The following is a 17346-nucleotide window of genomic DNA, read 5'->3' as shown; positions in this document are numbered from 1 at the left end:
TTATAACTCGGTTGCGCTGTATCTGGGGACATTATGTGTGTCCCAGTCGCACGGGGCTCCTAGGCCCCGCACCCTACCCGGGAGGGCTCAGACGGTGGCGCCGAGGCAGCGGGGGGGCCGGGGACCCGGGCGCCGCGCCCGCCTTCCCGCTCGGGGCCGCGCCGCGCCCGCCTTCCCGCTCGGGGCCGCGCCGCGCGGTCGCGTGGCGGGAGGGGCGGCGGCGCGCGCGGCGGGGAGGCTCGCGCCCGGTGAGCGCGCTTAGGGGGCGTGGGGGCGAGACAGGGGCGTCTTGAGTCGGCCAGGGTCCAGCTCGCCGTGCCCGGCTCTCCGTTCTTCACCCTCCAAGGATCCTGGGGAGGGTGGATCCACCAAGGATCTGGTGGAGCCAGACCCCGGGACGCAGCTGCGCAAATTCGAGAAACTCCGCAGGTTGTGGACAAGCTGGTAAACGGGCTCCTCCTTCCCCTCATGCTAGTTAATGGCCTTCTCTGACATTGTAGAAACGAGAAGTAGGTTTGAAAGACTCTATTTCTGCCTCTCTCCCCTCCTCCTTTGTTACTTTTTCTATACTTTTTCTACTAATTATGAATGTTAAAACTGTAGCTCACTAAACGAATTGTGGTATCCTCGATTGGATTCTCGAACAGGAAAGGACTTCAGTAGGGAAGCCGGAAAGGACCCTGATGCAGGAAAGATTGATGGCAGGAGGAGAAGGGAACGACAGGGGTGAGATGGTTGAATGGCATCATCGACTCAATGGACATGAGTTTGAGCAAACTCCAGGAGATAATGAAAGACCGGGAAGCCTGGCGTGCTGCAGTCCATGGGGTTGTAGAGTTGGACAGGCCTGAGGGACTGAACAATAACAAAGGGAAACGGGAAATCCTGATAAAGTATGTGGTTTAATTAGGGCTTCCCTGGTAGCTCAGTCGGTAAAGAATCTGCCTACAATGCGGGAGACCTGGGCTTGATTCCTGGGTCTGGAAGATCCCCTGGAGAAGGGAATGGCAACCCACTCCATTATTCTTGCTTGGAGGATTCCATGGACAGAGGAGCCTGGCGGGCTATAGTCTATGGGGTCCCAAAGAGTCAGACACGACTGAGCAACTAACACACATACAGATATATGGTTTAGTTAAGTGTATCATTGTTAATTTCTTATTTTTGATAAATGTACCCTATACTTCATTAAAAGAATTTGGGTAGAGGGTATACAGGAGCTCACGGTACTATCTTTGCAACTTACTGTATGTCTAAAATTATGTTAGCATAAAAATTTAAACAGAATTCTACAGTGATATGCAGTAGACCATTGTTTACAGAAAGGGCTGAAGTCACTTCCTTTTTCACCAGGAATTAGGTGTCTGTTTGATCAACTTGTTTGCTAAGGAAAGAGTTGTCCAGCTAGTGGGGGTGGGTGTTTCTAGTTCAAGTTTTCCAAGCAGGAGTCTGTTTTCTTTTTCAGTTCCATCTATTAAGTGTCTCTGGAACACCTGTTATGCGCAAGTAAATGAGACACGTGCCTTAGGGGCATGTTTAACACAAGTCAGGAAGGCCTGTTAGAAAGGCACAACGCTGAGCTAGGAGGGCTCAGAGGTGGGAGAGATCGCTTCTGGCCCCGGGGACTCAGGAGGGCTACTGAAGGGAGTGGCCGTCCTGAACTGAGGGGGTCCTGAGAGGAGAAAGGATCCAGCAGAGACTTTAAGGAGATGGGGCTGCGGGGGCCTGGGAGCAGGTAAAGTACCTCTTACACGGAAGCACAGAGCGTGCCCCGGGAGCTCACATGGCACATGAAGTGGAAGCTGCCGTTCCCTTCTAGCAAACCGTGACGCCTGCTTTCATCGTGTGTGCACGGGAGCCGTGGTGTGTTTTAGGGCAGGAGAGGGGCATTATTGGATGTGTGCTTGGAAATGATTGACTTGGCAGCAGTCAGGGAGTATTGGTTTAGCCCAGGAGAGGTTAAAGAAATTCATCCAGGGCTATGACGTTGATGTGCAAAGAGGGACATGTGCCATACGTGCGTGCTAAGTTGCTTCAGCCGTGTCCGACTCTTGGTGACCCTATGGACTGTAGCCCTCCAGGCTACTCTGTCTGTGGAGTTCTCCAAGCAAGAATACTGGAGTTTGCTGCCATTTCCTCCTCCAGGGGATCTTCCCATCCCAGGGGTTGAAGCTGCTTCTCCTGTGGTTTCTGCATTGCAGGCGGATTCTTTACCCCTGAGCCACCAGGGAAGCCCAAAGAAGGACATGACTTGGGGAAATTTTGTGGAAAACTTGGCAACTGAAGGCCAGCAAAGAAGAAAAAGGGAAATAACCTATATCCTGGAGTTTTTGTCCCTGAATGTCTTGGAGCATGGTTGATGGATTTGCAGAAATGGGGGACTCAGGAGGATACTTGGGGTGGAGGTGGGGAGGGCAATGAAAGTATTTTTGAACAACCTGTGTTTGAATTGCTAGCAGGATAACCAGCTGGAGATGTAATTTAAAGCTTTTAGGAGAGGAAGCCAAATATATACAAAAGGGACGGGAAGAGGAATAGGAGTCCGAGTGGGCAGGTAGGAGGCAGCCAGGGACCCCTGTGGGGCTGTGGAGCCAAGGGGCCTTGGACATGGTGTCAGTAGCACTGTAGCTTGTGCAGAGGTAGAGGAGACAGGGGGATGAGGCTGTCTTAAATTTAGGGGTTAGGAGACTAGGTCTTAGATTTAGGAATTAGGAAGACCCACGTCCCATTCAGGGCTGTTTTAACAGAAGAGCAGCAGCTTGTCTGCTCACGGGCTGTCGTCTGTTCATCCAGTGGCCATTGGCAAGCGGGCCGGGAGCCAGAGATGTGGTTTCTGGTTCTGGCTCTGCTACTACTGTGTAATTTTCTATGTAATTTTGCCTGGACTGGCATAGAAAGACACCCTTAATGAAACCAAAAAGATCCTTTTATTCCTAACAACACTGAATAGTCCATAGAGCCAGGGTTCCCTGGGGCACACCTTGGAAGAATGCTGCAATAGAATCAGAATTTTAGAGGTCTAAAGAACAAGAGTCTTATCCAGTCCCCTGACTTGACAAATGAAGATGCTAAAACTCAAATTCATAACAACCAACACTGATTTCAAATATATTGATAGTAATCCACCTATAAAGTAGTTATGCTTAACCCATTTTGGAAATTCTGACATAGGCTCTGAGAGGTTAACTGACTTGCCCAGAATCACAGAGCGGCAAGTGGTGGTGTGAGATTTGAACCCAGGCCTCCTGGATCAGGGCTTTCTCTGTCACACCTCCTGCTGCCTTCCTGGTCGTCAACCTTGAATGCATTTAAAAGTGGTTGAATGGAATGTAACTTCACTCTTTTCTCCTTTCTTATAAGAAACGTGTTTTAAAGGTCAAGTTTGATTGCATTACAGATTGCTGTTATCGGTGGTTGCCTGGGGTGGAAAGGATGACTTCAAAGGGCATGAGGGAACTTTTCTGGAGTGATGAAAAAGTCACTCCAGACTTACTATATAAAAGTGTCCCAAAGTTAAATTTTAAAAAACACTAGAACATTAGACCATGTGAAATCTCATGCTCAGCTCTGAACAGTGGCAAGGCATACCTATGATGCTTGAATATATGTGGCACTTTGAAAAATATTCTTAGCTGATCTTGTGATTGCTTACTCTTTCCTCTTACTGCTTTTTTCCTTTGTCTTGACCAATTCCATTTTCTTCACGGCTGGCTGCCGGACCCTGACCACACCCTTCTTAACAGAGGCAGAAATCTGCTCTAGTGCAGCCTCTTAGGAATTTGTCTTCGATTCAGTAAGTAATTACCTATCTTCCTTGACAAATAAAAATAGACTTATTTAGGAAATAAACATATAAAGGAACCAAGAGGATTTCATAAAAATTTGGGGAAAAAAATGGACCCAATATACTGTGTTGAGTGTTGGTCAAATTAACTATCCTAGACTTTCTCTCTCAGTTTTATTTGATATCATAAATAATAGAAACTTGGTTTACTCTGATATTAATCTCATTAAAGTTCTCTGAAAGATAGAAAGCAATGGCGAAGAGTCTAGCAGTATCTCTGACATGAGGAGTCTAGATTCAGAATCTGACTGTACTCTAGCTATGTTATTTAATCTATCTGTACTTCAGTGTAATAGTTCTAGGTAGACTTAAAACAATAATAGCATTGTCTTTTAAAGTGTTTGTGGAGATTAAATAGAATAAGTAGAGCACTTAGAATAGTGTCTAGTAAGCAGCAAGTGCTGGCAGTTATTAGATCATGGTTTAAAAGTTGTTACCAACGTAAGACATCCAGTTTAATGATTTTTTTTACCAAGGACAACACAACTACTTAACACACTTCTCATCTTTTCTCCTAGTCCAGTTAAAAAATCCCTTACTTTTTTTTAAAAATTTTAACAGCGTATTATTGAGATATACTTTACATATAATAAAAGGTACCATTGTAAGTGTATGGTTTCATGAATTTGACAAACCATCATCCAGTCAAGACACAAGACTTTTTCATCACTCCAGAAAAGTTCCCTCATCCTTCCCACCTCAGAAAACCATTGATCTGTTGTCTGTTGTGTACGTTACTTTGGTCCAGATTTCATATAGTATATTTCATACCAGTATATGGTTCTTCTGTTAGCATCATCTAAGATTCATATTATCACATACATCTGAAGTTTGTTATTTATTACTGAATATGTTCTTTGTGTGGACTACCACAATATGTTCGTTTTCCTGTTGATGAATATTTGGGTTGTTTTCAGGTTTTTTTTTTTTGGCTGGTTTGAATATTGGCCAAAGAACTGAACATTCATGCACACATCTTTGTATGAACAGTTTTCATTTCTCTTGGGTAAATGCAACTGATGGGTCACTTGTTTGAAAGAAGCCTTCAGACTTTTCCACAGTGGTTGTACTGTCTTACACTCCCACCTGCTGTGTACGTGGGTGTCCATATCCTCGGCAGCACCTGGAATTGTCATTGGTAGGTGGTAGAATCTCATTGTGGTTTAAATCTACAATTCTTCCATGACGAATGATGCTGAATCTCTCTCCATCGTACCTTCTTTTATGATGTATCTTTTCCAATTTTCTAAGGGCGTTTTTTTGTTCTGTTTTTAAATTTTTTTAAGGGCCTTTGTTATTAAACACTGAAAATATATGGTACCTTGGCCCTAAAGGCAACAGGTAGATGATACCTTCAAACATGATAGATTTATTTGGCATCCGTGTGTGCTTTTAATAGTAGCAAACTAAGAGAGACTTGAGCAAAAACACAAGACTGAGGTTTAACTGTTTTGAATGTCCTGGTTAGCCACTACCTAAACAGCAGGGTATTTAGAAAGGATGGCAGATGTGTTTATTTTCCTTTTTTAAAAAACATGAATCTTAAGAAAAGGATGAAATGTTTCTAAACAACTTCAGCAAAGCAGCTGTTTTGTATTATTCTTATCAGCTGCATTGAGTCTTCATTAAAGTGCATGGGCTTAGTTGTACCATGACATGTGGGATCTTAGGTCCCTGACCAGGGATCAAACCTGTGTCCCCTGCATTGAAAGCATGGAGTCTTAACCACTGGACCACCAGGGAAGTTCAAAGCAGCTGTTTTGAAATGCTGGTGGTGAAAGTCCCTCTTAACTGCCCTGGTACTGGGGCGACAAGGCTGGGCGTTTCTGGTGCTCTTCAGCCAACAGGAAGGCCATTGTCTCCAGGCAGGAGACCCCAGTGGGGTCCACTGGGGAGGGCTTAGTGATGGGCGCTTCCCTGTGTGGCCTCTTCACCTGGAGTTAGTCCCAGGTTATCCGGTGGGGCGCCTTACCAAGGTGACTGTTCAGTTTTTTTACCCCAGGCAAGTATTTCAGTTTTTTAATTTATCTGTTTATTTATCTGTCTATCTGTCTTTTACTTATATATCTGTAGCTCAGATGGTAAAGAATCTGCCTACAATGCAGGAGACCCGGGTTCGATCCCTGGGTCAGGAAGATCCTCTGGAGAAGGGAATGGCAACCCGTTCCAGTGTTCTTCCCTGGAGAATTCCATGGAAGAGGAGCCTGGCAGGCTACATACAGTCTGTGGGGTCACAGAGAGTCGGACATGACTGAGTGACTAACACTACTATTTATATGTCTATTTATTTATTTTGATTGCGCCGTTCAGCATGCAGGATCTTAGTTTGCTGACGAGGATCAAACCCATGCCTCCTGCAGTGGAAGCATGGAGTCTTAACCACTGCATCTCTAGGGAAGTCCCTCAGTTTGTTTATTCCTTCCTTCCTTTATCCATTTATTTAAAAGTATGTGTTGAGCACAGATCATGTCTCAGATAACTGTTTAGGCATTGGGCTTGCAGTGTGATTGAGACAAAAGTCTCTGCCCTGTGGAGCTTGCATTCCACTTGGTGCCCTCAGGAGCAGGTTTGGGCCCTGGCAGAGGAAATGTCCAGGACACCCTATTTTTTAAGAAGCATTGCAGGCAAGCCAGAGCCACCTTCTGCTTCCCTTTTGTTGTTGTTCAGTTGTGAAGTCGTGTCCCACTCTTGGTGACCCCATGGACTGCAGCACACCAGGCTTCCCTATCCTTCATTATCTCCCGGAGTTTGCTCAAACTCATGTCCATTGAGTCGGTGATGCCATCCAACCATCTCATCCTCTGTCACCCCCCTCTTCTCCTGCCTTCAGTCTTTCCCAGCATTAGCGTCTTTTCCAATGAGTTGGCCTTGCATCAGGTGGCCAAACTACTGGAGCTTCAGCTTCAGCATCAGTCCTTCCAATATTCAGGTTGATTTCCTTTCAGATTGACTGGTTTGATGTCCTTGCTGTCCTTGGGACTCTCAAGAGTCTTCTCTAACACCACAGTTCAGAAACATCAATTTTTGGTGCTCAGCCTTCTTCGTGGTCCAACTCTCACATCCATACATGACTACTGGAAAAACCAGTCTTCCCTAGGCTCCCTTTTGTACTATCTTCCCCTTTTTAATGGTGTGCTTTGAAAAATGAGTAAAATATGAGGGGCATGCTAGAAGGTCATAAATGCCAAAGAGAAAAATCAAGCAAAGTAGGAGAGGGAGGAGGAGTTGGCAAATTTAGGTGGGTACCAGGAAAGGCAGCACTGAGAAGGAGACAATGTAGGAAGGATCCAAAGAGGTGAGGAACCAGCTGTGCCTCCACTGGGGAAAGAGTGTCAGGGCACGGGGAACTCGAAGCTCTGGGGCGGGAGTGCCTGGCTGGGTCAACACCACCCGGAGGTCAGGACGGCTGGCCCAGGGTGAGGGTACCAGGCAGAGATGAACCTGGGGCCCCTCACCATTGGAAGGACTTTGACATTTACTCTGTGCTGAGAAACGGTGGAGGATTTTGATCACAGATGTGGCCTGGTTTGAGAAAAAAGAGTGGGAACGATGATGTAGGGGCAGGAGAGGGAACCTTCCTCCCTCCCACCTGTCCCTCCCACCAGCAAAACCTCTCCTAATTGTGTCTGCACAGAAATAGACAATGAACCAAGGAGAGCTGTAGGAGAGAGTGTAAGAGTCCTAAGTATCTCAGGCAGATGAAGGACCACAAAGGCCAGAGGTAGGATGGTCTTAGTCATTGGAAGCTGATTTTTCAGAGACTTTTTGGAATATATACATGTATATATTTATTTATTTATTTATTTATTTATTTTTTGGCTGCACCACGCGGCTTGTTGGATCTTATTCCCCAACCAGGGTCTTAACTACTGGACCACCAGGGAACTCCCAAGACTGCTGAATTTTGTACAGCTCTTAGGCTTGTGAAAACTAAATACTTTCCTTTGGAAGTTCATTTGTTAAGACTGTTGTTTCCTTGGCAAAGCCTGATCTCTTCATCCTGATCAGTTGATTATTGGATTCAGTAAAAGTCTGTCCTGTGTCCTCAGAAATATGGAGTCAGATTTTTCTTTTCCTTATTTAAAAAATCCTGAAACGTTAAATAGCTTCAGTTGGGTTGCAAGGGGCATCTGTATGCTTGTGCATCGCTGGCTGTGCCAGCGTGATGCAGAAAGGACCTTTTCTTTCCTGGCAAACCCAACTCTTATTATACTGATTAGATTTTAACTGTTTTTTCTTAACTACAGGTAACTAGGTAAAGAAGGCTCCAGGGGACCTTCCCGACCCAGGAACAGAACCCGCATTTCCTGCATTGGCAGGCAGATTTTTCTTTACCGCTGAGCCACCAGGGCGGCCCATTGTAAAGAAGGCCTGTGACTGATGAGCAGAGTGGCGAGGCTGCCGAGTGAGGCAGAGGGGCAGGCCTGGGAGACAGAGGACGATGACATGGCAGAAGGCGATCTAGGGTATGGCCTCGGAAGAAGGCCTGGCGGCATTTGTGAAGTGCAAGTTTCACATTTATTTAAATCTAGAAAAAGATCAGATGGAAAGAATTTTAGTCCTCCCCTGTTTTCAAGAAATGGGGACGAAAGAAATGGCGCCGTTTTTCAGTATTCCAGGCAGAAGAGCTTTCAAGATCCATACCTGGAAGGGCCCCAAATTCCCTATCACAAGCGACAAAGTCTCACGGGTAAGAATGTCTACTGTCCTCATCCTCTTTTCTCCCTCATGATTGCGATCAGTGCTGCCACCCTTCCAGTGCATGAAGATGGGTCACCATCATGGGTTTTAGAAATTTATCTTTATTCACTTCTAGAGATTGATTGGTGTTGGTATAAAAGTAATTGATCTTTCTGTTTCCAGTTCAGTTCAGTTCAGTCGCTCAGTCATGTCTCACTCTTTGCGACCCCATGAACCACAGCATGCCAGGCCTCCTTGTCTGTCAACCAACTCCCAAAGTTCACCCAAACCCATGTCCATCAAGTCGGTGATGCCATCCAACCATCTCATCCTCTGTCGTCCCTTCTCCTCCTGCCCTCAATCTTTCCCAGCATCAGGGTCTTTTCAAATGAGTCAGCTCTTTGCACTGGGTGGCCAAAGTATTGGAGCTTCTGCTTCAACATTAGTCCTTTCAATGAACATCCAGGACTGATCTGCTTTAGGGTGGGCTGGTTGGATCTCCTTGCAGTCCAAGGGACTCTCAAGAGTCTTCTCCAACACCGTAGTTCAGAAGTATCAATTCTTCAGCACTCAGCTTTCTTTATAGTCCAACTCTCACATCCGTTCATAACCGCTGGAAAAACCATAGCCTTGACTAGACGGATCTTTGTTGGTAATGTCATAACTAAACATAAATTCTGCTTGTACACTAAGGAGAGAATAACATTCGGAATCATCTTGTGATAACAATGTTAACATCCCTGAAGTTACTGGGAACTGGTGAGCGAGCCCCTGCCTGCACTGTGGCGCAGCTCTAGTGTGGCTGAATCTTTTGTAATCCACCGTTGTAAAACTTCCCCTCCAAAGTGGAACAGCATGAAAATAATTTGAGAAACATGGTTTCAGATGTACAAATAACATGTTGCAGCTAGGGATTGATCTCTATCCCTCAGAATCCTTCTTGAAATTAAGATGAGCTTATTTACATATTTTTCTCCAAAGTCTTTATCATGCATAGAGTATGGATACTGTTTTGCAAGAAAGATGTTGAAAACTGAGCATTAAAAACTTTAGGAAACTACTGGGATATAAATAAGAAATAATAGTAATGGTATGAGCTCCTATTTTGAGAATTTATGGCCTTTTGTCTTTTCATCAAAGTTGATTCTAGGTAAGAATATGGTATTCGTTTCCTCTTGCTAATAGACAGTTTCCAAATTATCAGAAATGTAATGGTTTAAAACAACACAAATTTTATTCTCTTACAATTCTATAGGTCAGAAGCCCAAAGTAGGTTTCACTGGGCTAACACCATAGTGTAAGCCTGACTGCCTTCATTCTGGAAGCTCCAGGGGACAATCCATTCCCTTGCCTTTTCCACCTTGTAGAGGTTGCGTCCCCTTGTCCACAGTCCCCTTCCTCTATCTTTGAAGCCTGTAGTTGCTGGTCAAGTCTTTCTCCCGCTGCATCATCACTCCAATTCTGATTCCCCTGCCTCCTCTTTCATTTGTAAGGAGCCTTGTGATTACATCTGGCCCAGCTGGGTAATCCAGAATAATCCCCTGTCTCCAAGCTCTTAATCACATCTACAAAATCCCTTTTGCTAGGTATTCACAGGTTCTGGGATTAAGATGTAGACATTGGGGGCCATTATTCTGCCTACCACAAGTATTAATAGAATAGAACTTGTCACTTGTCAGCCCAGAGTCACTTTTGCTTGGAACCCTGAATTATCAGAGTAAAAACCTGATTTAGGTTTTCCCTTGGATACCGGGTCCAGCCCCAGCAGGATCCAGGGGAACCCTCAGGATGAACGGCATGGGCGAGAGAAGACACGTAAGACCGGCCTTGATAGGGCCAAGTCTGCGAGGGAGAGAGAGAAAGAGAGAGAGAGAGAGACCAGACCAGGATATGCGGCAGAGTCTGGCAGTTGCTTTATTTTTCACCGTAGCCTTTATACCCTAAATTGGTACATTTTTAAGGGGGAGATAAGCATACAGACTTAGTTTAACATTACATCAGCTTGTCCTTCATGAAACCAGGTGTGCTCTGTATATTTTTTGTTTATGAAAGTCTTTTCCCATAGATTTTTTGTACATTATCTTCTGGCCTTGAGGTTAGCAGAAAACAGAAAATTGGCAATCTCATGGTACAGCAAGTTGCAACATAATAGAAATACAATCCTGTTAACATAAAAGTCAGTCTATTTGCAGAAATTCTCAGCTAAATTTATCTAAAAAGTTTAACACACAAAGACTCTGTGGCTCTGGTGAGGCAGCCCCTGTTTAGCACTCCTGGTTAAAATTAACAATTATCTTATTGTTTTTACACTAGGGCTAAACTCTTATTTTTCTAGTTCTCCAACTATATTAACAATAGTTTCCACTGCACAACCTCAGCACATTAACATCAATCAAACGTTGATCCAATAACCACTTTTAAAACAATATGTTTTGTATTTTCTAATAGGGCTTCCTCACCCCCCAAAGGGCTCTGTGCCTATTAGGGCCTTTTTAATGGTTAATCTCTATGTATAATATCTTTTGGCTTTCAGGCCTGTTGACAATTTATGGCTTGCACCTGGTGCAACTTTAAGCAACTTCAGTAATCGACCCTGTCTTTTTTGTGGTTAATGTATTTTCTTTCTATTAGGTGTCATCTCTATGGAAACTAGATAGGATTACATTTTGTGTGTGTGTGTGTGTGCGTGTGTGATTCCTTTTTTTTTTTTTTAATTTTTTTTATTAGTTGGAGGCTAATTACTTCACAGCATTTCAGTGGGTTATGTCATACATTGACATGAATCAGCCATGGAGTTACACGTATTCCCCATCCCGATCCCCCCTCCCACCTCCCTCTCCACCCGATTCCTCTAGGTCTTCCCAGTGCACCAGCCCCGAGCACTTGTCTCATGCATCCAGCCTGGGCTGGTGATCTGTTTCACCCTAGATAATATACATGCTGTAGGATTACATTTTTACAGAACGGAAATGCACAGGATTGCAAAAACAGCAGATATGGCACAAAACAGGCTCTTAGTCTAAAAGTTAATTACCTGCAAGAAGTCACCAGCTAATCTCTATCTAAACTATTTTCTATTAGGCACATTTGTGGCTATAAGCGGAGGGACCTATGCTTAATAGTTTCTTTTGTTAGCGTACTGTGCTTAGGATGTTTAGAACAATCATGCGCATTTTTTGCAATGAGAGCACACATTTATCAAACAAGCCAGAATGCCAGCAAAAGGGTTTGAACTGAAGCATTTCCTTCATCCCTGGCCCCTTCATAGGGTACCAGCATCCAGGAGATTTATTAATTAGCTTTTAAGTTGGTCTTTATTCAGTGAAAGAGGAGCAGGAGAGCTCTCGGCAGGCAACACAAGAATCCGCAGCAGGGCAAACAAGAACAGCAGAAAAGGGGGGAGGATACAGGGTGGGGTAGAGGCGGAGGCCAACCTGGAGGGTCCCTTATCCTAGACGGCTTGCCTGTCAGGTATTTTCCTCATGACCTCATCATGGATGGGATCCCGGACGGCCTTGCCTGCCCGGTATTTTCTTCATGACCTCGTCACAGGCGGGACCGCCCATAATGGCTCCCGGCAGATACTGTCATGTTGATGAAAGTTCAGAATAGCAAAAAAAATTTTGAGAAACTTTTGATGTCCTTCCAAATAGTCTTTCTAACTGTTTTGCTTCCTTTTACTTTACATCCTCTTGCTCTAATATACCACTTCAGTGTTTTTCTGTTGCCATTGAAACTGAAATGAAAATGAAGTTCTGGGAAACTCAGTTTAATGTCTCAATTGATGATATTAAGGAGAGAATAATTGAAGTTATTAGAGAATTCTTGTCATTCCCCTTGGAAAGAAACTAAATTCAGGTTATTTCTTAGATATTTATATCATGATTTGACCAGGCTTAAGCCAAAACACCAAAATTCATTTATTTCACTCACCAGCATTCATGTTTTTTGACACTGTATTTGGTTATAGTAGTTAACCAATTAATTAACAACAGTTTTATTTAAGAGTCCTTTTTTTAAAAGAATCTTTTGATTCAAAAATATGTGTCTTTTGTGGAGTGTTTTAAGCTATCTGTTTGAATCTTTTGATTCAAAAGTATGTGTCTTTTGTGGAGTGTTTTAAGCTACCTGTTTTTATCATCATTGCTTTATTACAATTATTTTCTTTTCCATTTAGGGAAAGCCTGTATTTGATATCTTGTAAACAAATGTCCTATATCTAACTAATTTAAGAAAATATTTAATTTTTTCCCCCTCTAATAGATTCTAATTCAGAGTTGTCAAATGTGGAATTAAGGCAACGTCTTCATGAAACTTTAGAGGTAGGTACTCAGGGTGATATACAAATTCTCATGTGAATGAAGACCACTGACAGACATTTTGTTTAAGTGATACTAACATGGCATGGAATGCAGTTGTTGGCTTTCCAGATATTCTCCAGCCATGGCGGCAAGCTCATAACTTCCAACTGGCCTCCTTATCTCTCATAACGGCTGTTTATGTAAACATGCCCTCTTGTTCTCCTTTACACCTTACTTCTCTAATCTCCCAGAGAAAATAGTAGTCACTCCCTTTCATCTATCTTCCCAGAATGTGTGGCTTGAAATAACCTGACCTAATTTAACCTCTTTCAAGTCAGAGGACCAGAAAGCACCCAGGTGGTCTGCGGAGGTCGTCCATCTTGCTTGGGAGTAGGAGTTCCAGTGAGGGTGGCTGCCCTCTCAGGAACAGGAAACTTATCTTCATGTGCATTTGTGAACTCTTCTGGTGAAAGCTGCTCTACTGGTTTCCTGGAGCTGCCCTGACACACTGGTGGCTTAAAAGAGCAGATTGATTCTCTTTCAGTTATGGAGGCTCAGTTCAGTTCAGTTCAGTCGCTCAGTCGTGTCCGACTCTGCGACCCCATGAACCACAGCACACCAGGCCTCCCTGTCCATCACCAGCTCCCAAACTCATGTCCATCAAGTTGGTGATGCCATCCAGCCATCTCATCCTCTGTCGTCCCCTTCTCCTCCTGTCCCCAATCCCTTCCAGCATCAGGGTCTTTTCAAATGAGTCAGCTCTTCCCATCAAGTGGCCAAAGGATTGGAGTTTCAGCTTCAGCATCAGTCCTTCCAATGAACACCCAGGACTGATCTCCTTTAGGGTGGACTGGTTGGATCTCCTTGCAGTCCAAGGGACTCTCAAGAGTCTTCTCCAACACCACAATTCAGAAGCATCAATTCTTTGGTGCTCAGCTTTCTTTGTAGTCCAACTCTCACATCCATACATGACTACTGGAAAAACCATAGCCTTGACTAGATGGACCTTTGTTGACAAAGTAATATCTCTGCTTTTTAATATGCTGTCTAGGTTGGTCATAACTTTCCTTCCAAGGAGTAAGCGTCTTTTAATTTCAGAGGTCTGAAATCAAGGTGTGGGTGGACCATGTACCCTCTGAAGGGTCTAGAGGGACCTTTACAACCTTCCTAGCTTCTGGTGGTTGCCACCAACAGTCTTAGACTTGTAGCTGCATCACACCAGTCACTGGATTGAGGCCTACCCTAATCCAGTATGACTTTAATTACGTAAAGACCCTCTTTCCAAATAAGGTCGCATTTAAGATACCAGGGGTTAAAGCTTAAACATATCTTTTGGAATAGAGGGCACAGTCTTAGCCGTAATATTAGTAGCTCATGGAGCTGTATGGATGAGCATGTGCTTAATTTACGTGGTCTAAAGATTTTTGTCCAAATTATTAACTGTGGAGCCTAGGGATTTCACTGGTGGTTCAGTGGTTAGGACTCTGCACTCTCACTGCCAACTGCTCAGGTTCAATCCCTGGTTGGGGAACTAACTACAATCCCACAAGCCTCATGTGTGGCCAAAGAGCAGAAGCAAACACACACACAAACTGTGTGGCCTAGATGGGTAAAAGCAAAAGATTTGGGCTTTTAGACCTAACTGATACCTGATAGTAATGATCTCAATTTTGGCCTCTCTGGTCCACTTATATAGCCTGGAGGAATTTCCAACCTCATTTTGTAAGGTCAGAGTGCTTTGAGTCAAAGTGAATGTTGAGCTTAAATGTAAACTAAGTTGATCATTAGCGGTGGCATATATTACAGATAGGAAGACTGATTGTATTCTTCTCCTCAGGAGGTGGAAATTTTGAAAACTGAACTTGAGGCATCTCAAAGACAACTTCAAGGTAAAGAGGAAGCATTGAAAATTCTTCAAAGCATGGTAAGAAGTTATTTTCAAACTTTCATCAGGTACACATTCCAGTGATAAGTAGTATGATTTTAGCTTTTGTTTTTCATTTATCTTTATTTTTATATTTTTGGCTGTGTTGCATAGCTTGCAGGATCTCAGTTCCCCAAGCAGGGACTGAACCCTGGGCTATGGCAGTGGAAGTGCTGAATCCTAACCAGTAGATCACCAAGGAGCTCCCTGGTTTTAGCTTTTAAAATAATAGCATCAATGCTTAATACAGTTTTTTGGTTTTTTTTTTTTTAGCTACAGATTTTTAAAACAGCTTTATTAAGATAAAACTTATGTGTCATAAATTTCACTTGTTTTAAGCATACAATTTATTTTTACTAAATTTAGACTTGTGTAACCATCATCACAACCTAATTTATACTATTTTCATCACCCTCCAAAAGGAACCTCTTATTAGTAGTTATTCTTATTCCCATCCCTCAACAAGCACTATCTGCTTTCTGTTTTATAGTTTCGCTTTTTCTGTTTCATAAATAGAATCATACAGTATGTGGCTAGATTCTTGTGCCTCTGGATTCTTTTAGTTAGCATATTTTTAAGATTCATGCATGTTGTAGTATGTGTCAATGCTTGCTTCCTTTTTTTATTACCAAATAATATTCCATTGTATAGATATACCACATGTTACTTATCCATTCACCAGTTGATAGGCATTTATGTGGTTTATAGTATTACTTTTTGGCTGTTATAAATCATACTGCTGTGAATGTTCATGGACACGTTTTTGTGTGGGAAATCCATTCATTCGTTCTCACATTCATTGGGAAAGAACCAAACCAAGATCTTCTGATTTTGAACTATCAAACTCTATACAAAAGGTGGTCTCTGTGGGAATTCTCATCTCAAGGCCATTTTCTGCTGTCTTAAAATAAAAATGCGAAGAATAAAGATGTGAACTTCACCTTGTATATAAGGGTGATCAGATACTTAATTTATACTGATATGTCTTTATTTTTCTTAGGCAGTATTTGGCAAAGCCACAAGTCATACCCAGGCAGTGCTTCAAAAAACTGTGGAACAAAAGAGATCCTTGGAGAAGGTATTTGACCCCTTGCAGCTTGGGCTTGTTCAATTTAATAATCTTTCCAATAGAATTTCCTTAAAAATCACCATACCAATGGTTATGTCATTTGTGCATACCTTCTACCAGATGTGGTTCAGCTTCATACAGTCCCTTCCCTTTTGGATCTTATAGTCCAAAATAGATTGTCACATGGGCTAACCCTGCCAAGTTGACACTTCTGTTTCTCTTCTTTTTCTATTTTTCTCCCTCTGCTTGCCCTGCAGAACTTGCCTCTTTCGTTTCCTCTTCACTAAAAAGGTAATTAGGCAGCAGCATGGAAGCAGCTAGAGATTATCATACTAAGTGAGGTAAGTCAGGAGGAAGAAGACAAATACCGGATGATATCACTTATATGTGGACTCTGAAATATGACACGAATGAACCTATCTACAAAACAGAAACAGACTCACAGACATAGAGAATAGGCTTGTAGTTGCCAAGGGGTGAGGGGTTCGAGGACAGACTGGGAGTTTGGGACTAGCAGGTGTAAATTGTTACACAGAATGGATAAACAAGGTCCTACTGTATAGCACAGGGAACTCAATGTCCTGTGATAAAGCATAATGAAAAAGGACTTTTTTTTTTAAAGTGGTTAGGAATCACTCTAAGTGGTCACATTCCTGTGTCTGTTTCATTCTCCCTCGATGGGAGTGTACTGGGCTCAGACTTCCAAGAGTGTATTTTGGGGTCTGCATGGATTGGAGGTGATGAGAAATCTAGGCTCAAGCCAGCAAAATTTGAAGCTAGACAATTTGAAATTTTTCTAATAATAAGTAAGCTTCAGTAAAGCTTTTTGAGTGCTAAAGAGGCATGTTATATGTGTTTACAAATGTCACAGACTCTTTTTGAGCAATAATTAGTGTTTTCTCTTTAGCTTAGTTCTGTGAAATGACTAAATGATTTATTTAAGTTATTTGTAAGTCATAAAATGATTTAATTGTAATTTTCCTTGAAAGTGCTATTTTTTTCTACAGGAAATAAATGCCTTGCAGTGGGAAATAGAATTTGATCAGAATAGATTTAAAAATATAGAGGAATCTTGGATCCAAAAATATGACAGGTTTGTATATTATTATTCCATAATTTTTCTTTGGAAATTTTTTAACTGTGTATAATATAAGTGGGGCTTAGGCTTTCTTCTTCTTTGACCTAAGTGTAAACATAAAATTCAGGGAATTCCTTGGCAGTCTGGTGGTTAGGACCCAGCGTTTTCATTGCCAGAGCCTCAGGTTCAATCCCTGCTCAGGGGACTAAGATCCTGCAAGCTATGTGGTGTGGCCAAAAATAAAAAAATAAAAAATGAAATTCATGTTGCTTATCTGCTTACCAGTTCCATATTTTACTGTTACTGTTTTCTTTTTTAAAAAATACAGTATAAATTGTGTGTTAAAATACTGTTTAAGAATTGTGTTTCTGAAGTTATTTTAGCATTGACACTGTTTTTTACAGTCTTCTAAACAACTCTTTTATCAGTGTGAATTTATTTAATAACTTT

At 42.6% G+C, this 17346-nt stretch overlaps 1 protein-coding gene across 4 annotated transcripts in view; it reads left to right on the top strand.

Moving 5' to 3' along the window:
• Positions 1 to 235: 235 nt before the first annotated feature.
• The window catches only part of CCDC125 (coiled-coil domain containing 125), a 29355-nt gene continuing 12244 nt past the window's right edge, over positions 236 to 17346 (top strand). The window contains exons 1-6 of one of the 4 annotated variants that reach the window (XM_065905218.1): positions 237 to 429; positions 8092 to 8534; positions 12788 to 12846; positions 14663 to 14749; positions 15750 to 15827; positions 16826 to 16911. In XM_065905218.1, coding sequence (XP_065761290.1) covers positions 8225 to 8534; positions 12788 to 12846; positions 14663 to 14749; positions 15750 to 15827; positions 16826 to 16911 — 620 coding nt within the window. In that variant the 5' untranslated portion in view covers positions 237 to 429; positions 8092 to 8224. Of the gene's footprint in view, positions 510 to 8091; positions 8535 to 12787; positions 12847 to 14662; positions 14750 to 15749; positions 15828 to 16825; positions 16912 to 17346 lie in introns of all 4 variants that reach the window. The other 3 variants (XM_065905217.1, XM_065905216.1, XM_065905219.1) reach the window with 3 other exon arrangements.

The sequence above is a fragment of the Muntiacus reevesi genome, chromosome 14 (genome assembly GCF_963930625.1).
Source record: "Muntiacus reevesi chromosome 14, mMunRee1.1, whole genome shotgun sequence".
Classification (NCBI taxonomy): domain Eukaryota; kingdom Metazoa; phylum Chordata; class Mammalia; order Artiodactyla; family Cervidae; genus Muntiacus; species Muntiacus reevesi.
Note: the sequence above shows the minus strand (reverse complement) of the source record. Positions and strands in the feature narration are given on the sequence as shown.